At 45.3% G+C, this 8907-nt stretch overlaps 1 protein-coding gene across 1 annotated transcript; it reads left to right on the top strand.

Annotated features, from left to right (window-relative positions):
• Positions 1-985: 985 nt before the first annotated feature.
• Positions 986-6026, top strand: LOC115552468 (uncharacterized). Its single transcript, XM_030368612.1, has 2 exons — positions 986-1289; positions 5006-6026. The coding sequence occupies exons 1-2, from the start codon at positions 994-996 to the stop codon at positions 5898-5900; spliced, it is 1191 nt and encodes a 396-aa protein (XP_030224472.1). The 5' UTR covers positions 986-993; the 3' UTR covers positions 5901-6026.
• Positions 6027-8907: the final 2881 nt, after the last annotated feature.

Consider the following 8907-nt stretch of genomic DNA (forward strand, 5'->3'; position numbering starts at 1 on the left):
GCGGGTTTGAAACGGTGGGAACTTGTGCTTGTAGTCTCAATAGAAATCCCCCCTCTTGTATTTCCTTCTGGTTTTGCGTCATTGCAAGGAGGAAGTGTAAGAGGTAAATATGGATTTCTCCCGTCTCAGGGGAAAATGAGTGAGTGTTACATGACCATTCAAAAGTATGACTGGGTTTCTAACAATGCAAAGCTTTATGCAAATGGGTGGAGTGTTCCTTTAACTACTTTAAAAGCCAATCCAAAACCCAAGTGGAATCTACATGGAAAAAGTGTCTAGTTCAAAACCTGAGCAGCTTTTACTTCTTCGCCACCTACAGAGTTTGTCACGAACGACGATCATTCAAAACCCCCATGTTATTTTCCATAGACATTTAAACATGGAACATAACATGGAGGCGGGACTTATTCTTCAGAGGTCTATAAACCGTTGGAACACACAAGACTGGTAACCACAGCAACGCCAGCAACTACAACAAACCCCGTAAAGCCCAATCCCCGCTAGGGCCATCCAGAGGCTCACACTGCTTCTGGACGTGATATTATATATAATAGTATATAATATTATGTACTATTATCATGGGCGTCAGTTTGGTTTGAAATGGGCTGGGGACAGAGACGCATTCGGAAGTGCATTTTCAGAAGTGCTGGGTACAATGAGGATGCACTCTTTTTTCTCTCTTTAGTGCCGGTAATGAAAGGTTCTGAAAGACGGCATACCATGTAGCTAATTACTAACCCTGCGTTCACACCAAAAGATGCATTTGCTGCCCGAACGCGTTGACGCCTGAGTTTTGCGGCGCGTCAAATCAAGTTTTGCGGCGCGTCAAAAGTTTTGCGGCGCGTCAAAAGTTTTGACGCGCAGCAAAAGTTTTGACGCGCCGCAAAAGTTTTGACGCGCAGCAAATCTTCTGCTGCGCCGCAGTTTTGCAGCGCGTGAAGTTTCGCGGCACGGCAAGTTTTTCCCGCGGTGCTTCTGAATTCATTCACAACCATGGCCGACATTACGAGCATCGTATCTCTTTACCTGTTGTGGAAGAGGGAGAGACGTCAGAATGCTCGTCGTCGTTTTTGGGTTCATGAGACCATTCGGAGCCGTACAGAGCTCGGTGAATTTCACCGTCTTCTGCAGGAGCTCCGTCTGGATGGCGAACGCTTCCAGCGCTATTTGAGGCTGACTCCGGCCCAGTTTGATGACCTGCTAGCTAGGATCGGTGCTAGGATCTCTTGGTTGGACACCAACTACAGGCGCTCCATCTCAGCTTCGGAGCGCCTGTCCATCTGTCTCCGGTGAGTGGTTTCATAATTTGTGTCTCAAAAATCGAAACATAAACGTTTTACTTCAGGTTCACCAAGCAGGCGTTTCCATGGTAGACACTACCATTATTATTATCCTCTGCCGACAATAGTATAGTCAGTGCTTAATTTGAGGGGGAGCAAGGGGGAGCGCGCTCCGGAAGCTCTGACGCGCGCACCGGAAGCTCTGAAGGCCTCCACACACCGGCGCCGCAGCGCAGCGGCGCGTATTTTACGCGCGTCAAAAGCACGCCCGTAGCACCAACAGGAGGCGGCGCGACGGCCGCGCTGCAGTATAAAATCAGGAAGTCACCTGTCAATCAACCGCAGCAAAGAGACGGAACGCAATGGGTGAGTAGCCTATTGTAGCCTAGTTTATTTATTTTCCATCTTTTTGGCTGAATAATTTGAAAAATGTATAATTTGCGAAGTGAAAGTATGTTTTCAAGCATCAGATCAACTTAGTTTGTAGGGCACTTAATCGTTTTATTTACTGTCATTTCTTATTTGTTTTATATTTTGCCATTATTCATCTACTGCATCAACAATCTCAATAACTGCAGGACCTTCTATTAAGCCTTTTTAGTATATAGTGCAGTCACCTTTTAAGGCCAATTGTTATTGTGTGTATTTATTGTATTAAGCTCCTGGATGGCTTTATTGATCCCCATTGGGACCAATACAGTATCTATCTATCTATCCATCTATATAGCCTTAACATAGCCACACATTTACATGTATGCAGCCAGTAGTTATCCATTTTAATTGAGCAAGCTCTTTTACATTTTATTGAGTTTTTTTTATTTCAAAAGAATAAATAACTGTTGCCAGACAGAGGGGGGCTGCCCTTCTTCTCCTGCGCTGTAGGCGGGCAAGGAGAAGACGAAGGGTTTGGGTGCACCCCATCAATGAACAGAGACAAGAACAGGGGGTATGCCACAATCTGGTCAAGGAGCTCCGTGCAGATCCTGAGAGGCACGCCAATATTTCAATTCGCCACTAAGTGTGCAATGGCAGAACCATATGGTGCAGCCTATATGATGACCTATAATCTAGTTATTATCCCTCTCTGGTATACTCTTTTGCATATATATATATATACTTTTTTTTTTATCCCTCGGGATAAATACAGTGATGTTATTGCTGTGCTGGATTCAGTAGCCAGTGTATTTTATTTGAGTGCTCAAGACACTTAATGTTATTTTTCCTTAAATCCAGAGAGACAGTTAATACATGATCTGATACCAGAGAGACAGTTAATACATGACAATGCATTTTTGAGCTTTGCCTGTGTTTTCTTTTACTTATCTATTTTATTGTATGAGAATGTTTCTATGTGAAGCACTTTGAGTCTGCTTCATGTATTAAAAGTGCTATATGAATGAAGTTGCCTTGCCTTAAATAAATATATATATATTACAAGTAATCTGGTTTCTACCTACATGGTGTGATTATATGTGACTTGATTTCGTCTATTTCCCATTATGGTTAATGGTTTGGGTACTTAGTCCACCATTGTTGATTTCTCACCTGAAGATCCAATCTCCAGAGCTATGGCTCGCCAGGCAATGACCTTTTGGAGTTGTCTTTGTAATGACGGGAACTTTGTGTGTGTGTGTGTGTGTGTGTGTGTGTGTGTGTGTGTGTGTGTGTGTGTGTGTGTGTGTGTGTGTGTGTGTGTGTGTGTGTGTGTGTATTGAGGGGAAAAACGGTCTGTGTAGTTACTGGACCAGATGAAATGAGACGGAGAGGTATTAAAGGCTGTCGGCACGAGGACCTTGGATTTATTAAGTAAAGTGGCAACGGTTATACAGAGTCATAAAGCGTGAGAAATCGAATATGTCTAAGTCCCTAATCAGCGCTGATGGTTCGTCCAGAGCTTCGCCTCCGTGGAAGGTCTGCTTCAGAAGAAGGTCCAGAGTCCCTGTGTGATACAGTTTTATGCTGTATCCTCCTCTCGATGAGGTGTGTGCGTTTGAGGTGTGTGTGGTTCTGTGTGTTTTTGCTTGGCCTTGGCTCCCAGGCCCTGGGAGAGCTTCGAAATGTCTCCTGTGTGATAAATTAAAACGGGGGAGCGCCCCCCCGAAGTGTCTCCTGTGTGATAATTTAATGTGGCTCTCACGTTCTTGAGGATGACTGGTGCATTGTCTGAGTGTCTACCATTTGCCTGCTTGGGAAATGGGGCCTTGGCTCTGGCCTTGACCTGACTATATTATCATGTTTGTGTTATGTGTTAAAAGTTGACTATATTGTAATGTGACTGCCATGTGATGTGCTCATCAGGCTAGGGTAGGAGTTAGCTATATTTGTAATGTACTCAGCAGGTTATTTTTCCCAACAGTGTGTGTGTGTGTGTGTGTGTGTGAGGGGCTAATACTGTGTGCATGTGTGTGTTTTGTTCAGATGTGCAGCAAGAGAGGTTGGACTTGGAGTGACGCGAGTCGGTTGAGTGATGTGTGATAAATCTGCGAGGAGTTAGCGAAAGTGGCTGCGGAGAAGAGGGGCAAGAAGGCCAAAATGAACTTTATTATTATTATGGTTTTTGTGGTATTCTGGTATTGTTCTGGTTAATATATGTATCTATTTGTTAACGTGGCCAAGTTGTCATGCCAGATTGTTGTTCTAACTAGCCCTACTATAATCTATGAGGTAGTGTAACGTGCGCGTTTGGCTGAACCCAAGTGCACAGACTGGCGACGAGCGTGGAACAGAGTCAATTGTTTATTTCGTAGACAGGCGAGTAGTCAGACAAGCAGGGATCAGGAACCAACGGGGTAGTCAGACAGGCGGGGATCAGGAACCGGCAGGAGAGTCAGACAGGCGAGGATCAGGAACCAGAAGGAGAGTCAGACAGGCAGGGATCAGGAACCGGCAGGAGAGTCAGACAGGCGAGGATCAGGAACCAGAAGGAGAGTCAGACAGGCAGGGATCAGGAACCGGCAGGAGAGTCAGACAGGCGAGGATCAGGAACCAGAAGGAGAGTCAGACAGGCAGGGATCAGGAACCGGGGGAATAGTCAGACAGGCAGGGATCAGAGAGCAGACAGGAGCGGTGGTAGGTCAGGAGTTGAATCGCGGGAAAGCACTGTGAAACACAAGAGACAATCTGGCAGAGAATGTTTGGGAGGAGAGGACTGATATAGGGGAAACACAGGTGAAGGTGGTTGGGTTAATTGGGAGTGATCAGGGTGGTAGGCAGGTGAATGAGAAAACCAGGGGCGGATCATGACAGGTAGCCTATTTATTTGTTTTCATCTTTTGATGCGACGGAGATCCATTTTCAAGGACTTGGTGTATTTTGTTGTGTTGAGAATACAATGACTCAATGACGCACCTGCGAGTGCATGACATTATTCCTCAACTGTTAGTAAACAACGGTAAACTTTATAACGTGTGGCTGTGTGTCTCTCCAACCTAACATATGTTTACTATTTTTTCTGGGTACATCCCCATTCACGAGGCTTTAGTAGGCTAATTTCTTGCGATGTTGACTAAATAAGTGTGGGTTGTTCGAAAGCGCCCACCAGAACCCCCCCCCCCCCCCGCCGCTTTTTTTCTACTCGTCCTCAGCGCTCCGGGAGCTCCCACTTGACAAATTAAGCACTGAGTATAGTATGTAGTCAAATACAATAAATAGATCCATTATGTTGATATTGTAAATGTATGATACCTATACTATCTTCACTACAACACTTTTTTTTTATTCTGCAGATACCTAGCCACTGGGGACTCCTACAGGACCATCGCAAATAGTTTCCGTGTTGGGATCTCCACTGTCTCCAGCATTGTCCCTGATGTTGCCACTGCAATCTGGGACTCTCTGGTGGAAGAGTTCATGGCTGTGCCCAGCACAGATGAGTGGAGGTCCATTGCAGGGAGGTTTGAGGAGGGCTGGAATTTTCCTCTTTGCTGTGGAGCATTAGATGGGAAGCATGTGGTCATCAAAGCCCCTGCTCACTCAGGATCCCAGTTCTACAATTACAAGGGAACTTTCTCTCTTGTTCTCTTGGCGGTTGTAGACGCGGAATATTGTTTCCGGGTGATTGATGTCGGGGGGTACGGAAGAACCAGCGATGGTGGGATTCTGGCCAACTCTGCTTTTGGTGCAGCCCTTCAGTCTGGCACCCTCCAACTGCCTGCCGACCTGCCACTACCAGGAGCTGACCACCGAGGACCACAGCCACATGTCTTCGTGGCTGATGAGGCCTTTCCACTGCGGAAAAACCTCATGAGGCCATTCCCTGGTCGCAACCTGGCAAGAGAGCGCCGGGTTTTCAATTACCGTCTGTCCCAAGCTCGGATGGTTGTGGAGAATGCCTTTGGGATCCTTTCTTCCCAGTGGAGGGTCTACAGGCGTGCCTTCGAGGTCAACGTTGAGGTTGCGGAGAAGTGTGTGAAGGCTACCTGTATTCTCCACAACTTCATGCGGAGGACCACCCCCCCAAGTGCATTGAGGGGGAACATCCCAGTTGGCGAGGTGGACCCACTGCCAGGTCTACGGAGAGTTGCTGCCAACAACTCAGCGAGGGAAGCCATCAGGATTCGGGAGGCCTTCAAGTCCTACTTCTCCGCTGAGGGAACCGTCCCATGGCAAGACAACGTGTAGCGCACCAGCACACCCAAAACGGCTCTTTTAAGAGCCACCCACACAATACTATTGAGGAAACTTCCTGAAATTACTTTATTGACAGTGATCTTCTGACTTAATGAAGAATGTCTCCTTAACATACAACAGTAATATGCCATTATTAACTAAGTTTGTTAATGTTAGTTTATAGTTTGTAATCAGGTAACTGTGACAGTCCTGAGCCGTCTTGCTTCCCTTCTGCTGGCCTCTGTTCTTCTTCCAGGGAAGCTGATTGGCTGGCCACCTCATTGAGGGATTGAACTCACCTGCAGGAGGCCGAAGAAGCAGAAGATGGGGGGAATCCAACATGGCGCTCTTGCTCTCCCACCTGGAAGGCTGGTGCTGCCTGGCACCCAACTGGGTTTTGTTTGGGGATGTTATTCTAGCCCTTTAGCATACTCATAGTTTAGTTTAACTGTAAACACAACTCTACACTACAGAATGCTGATTTGTGGGGTTTTTCGAGTTACTAAATAAATGTGACGTTCATTTAACTGTTGCTGCGTGGACCTCCCGTTCTTGGTTGTGCTCTTCAACGAGCAGGGCACAACATAACTGACAAAAATACCTTAAACAAAGTTTCTTGGACCCCAAAATCTGTGGCACAAAATAATTTGCAACATTTCCCTCAAACAACATAAATGGCCATTCAATAAAGATTATGAAGACACATTTTTGGTATAAAAAATAATTTATTGGTGTGTGTGCGTGTGTGTGTGTGTGTGTGTGTGTGTGTGTGTGTGTGTGTGTGTGTGTGTGTGTGTGGGTGCGTAAACAAAAAAAAAAAAAAAATGGGCATGGATCATTCCCTGCAACGATTGTCACCCCAGAACCTAGTCATCGACTGGTCCAAATTGATTGATCAAATTAAACTCTACTGGATTATGAACGCAGTTTGCATCGTGCAATAATTTATACATTTGGAATTTAATTTGTTCCTTTGCATTGGGTGGTGAATCGCTGCAGGGAAGGAAGTATTGTTTTTAAAAAGTGCTCATCCTCTGAGAGGATGAGAGGCTCAGGTGGAGGCACAGGTGCGGCCTGCTTCCTCAGCACCTCAAGGAGTAAGGCCTCAATCTCCGTCTCCCTTTTTCTGAATTGTGACCTCACTGTTTCAAATGGAAACAACATTTTTGGGTCAGGTAACAGACAAAAATACATTCAACATGAAAGGCTATGAGTACATAACTAGTCATACTAATAACATACCATAGGGACCCTTATGACCGCATAAAACGAAGTGTAGCATAAAGTAAATGTAATTTCTCTCATGTTAAATGACATACCTGGGGCAATAGGAGGAGTGGTGACAGCAGCAGTTGGTGGTGGTGGTGGTGGAATGAGTTCAGAGGCAGCAGCAGCCTCCGGCTCCTCACAGCTTAGATCTTGAGGTGACAAGAGGTAGTTATCAATCTATAGAACAAATCATGCTGTGTATGGGCGTGTATGTGTGTCTTCGCTTATCGACCAACCTCCTAGGTCACTCTCTGTCCCTGCTGCTGCCTCTGAACCCTGGTCCTCGACTGGGTACTCTGCAATCCCGTCTACCTTGACCCCCAGCACCATATTGCTACTGGTCTCCCTCGGAGTAACAAATGGGCCGAGGAAAGACAGGATTGCAGAGTACTTCCAAGTCTTCAACGGGCCTGCTGCTGACCCACTCCTCTTTCCTGCCTCCTCCCTGCGTCTCACCCTGAGGTACGTGTCCCTCAGGACCTTCCACCGTCGTCGGCATTCCTCCTCTGACAAGAAAAAAGCCTGCGCTGTGTAATTCGAACTGAACTGTTAATAATAATAATAATAATACATTTAATTTAGAGGCGCCTTTCAAGACACCCAAGGTCACCTTACAGAGCATATAGTCATCATAAATCATTTTTTAAAAAAAACAAGACATTGTGGAAAAAATAAATAAATAAACATAATAAATAAGAAATAAATAAAACAAAAACAAGACAAAACAAAATAAACAAACAATCAAAACAGTGATCAGTTAGATCAGAGGGGTGTTCCACGAACGGAGGTTTAAAAAACACTGAGTTAACGCTGAACTCTAGGTTGATTGACCCTGTGCCGACCAACCCAGAGTTTTCGGTTCCACAGCAGCGGTTATGCATTAGTTCAATCAACTCGGGGTTGGTTAACACAGGGTTGTGCGCGTCCACGCCAAACTTAAAAAGACGTGATGTATGGATCATGGAAACCCTGATCGATATGGCGAAACGGGCCGCTTATTTCAATGAAATGGAACTCCAGGTTCTCCTTGAGAGCTATGACGAGGAGAAGGACATTATCACAAGAAAAGGGAACGCTAAAACCTCTGGAACCCGGAGAACCAAAGCCTGGCAACGGATCGCTGACCGCGTAAATGCGTTAGTTACACGTCAAAAGCATGATCCTTAATATTTGAGCCATGAATATATAAATATCCCAGTTAAGCATTCTTAAAGATCCTACCACATAACCCCTTTCTTCTAAAACAATATGTACTCCGATTGCTTCCAAGCGGTCAGAGGATCAAGTATAAAAATGAAGCATAAAAAACATACAAACTGGTAAGCTTTTCCCACCATCGTATTGGTATAAATTTAAATAAGCCATTTTTTTAAGCCAATCGTGAAAAGGCCGACAGTCGGCAGACTGGATCTGGCCCTCAAATTGTCTTGACCCCGGTGGAGGAGCTGTTAATGAACTAAATATAAATTAAATTCAGTTAAATTCCGCCCTGAATTTATACAATAAATTCAGGGCGCCCTGGCATGGAGGGGGTAGGCCTACCTGGAGGTATCTACCACCTCAGAGAGTCATGGGCCATACCCCACACTGGTTGAATGTAGGTTTTTTTGTTTTCTTGTATTTTAGATTTTTTTTGCCTTCAAGTAACACATGCAAACCGTGTGCTTGCCACAGCGCATACTAATCCAAATGTTTCTTTTTTTGGTAACTGGGTAGAAAACCTAAAAGTGACAATTCATCAACTTCACAG

The sequence above is a fragment of the Gadus morhua genome, chromosome 10 (assembly GCF_902167405.1).
Source record: "Gadus morhua chromosome 10, gadMor3.0, whole genome shotgun sequence".
Classification (NCBI taxonomy): Eukaryota; Metazoa; Chordata; class Actinopteri; order Gadiformes; family Gadidae; genus Gadus; species Gadus morhua.

Excerpts from the sequence above, each read along its gene's own strand:
- LOC115552468 (XM_030368612.1), top strand. The coding sequence starts at position 994 with ATGGCCGACATTACGAGCATCGTATCTCTTTACCTGTTGTGGAAGAGG. Across the intron at positions 1,290-5,005 it reads CGCCTGTCCATCTGTCTCCG|ATACCTAGCCACTGGGGACT; the intron begins GTGAGTGGTTTC and ends TTTATTCTGCAG.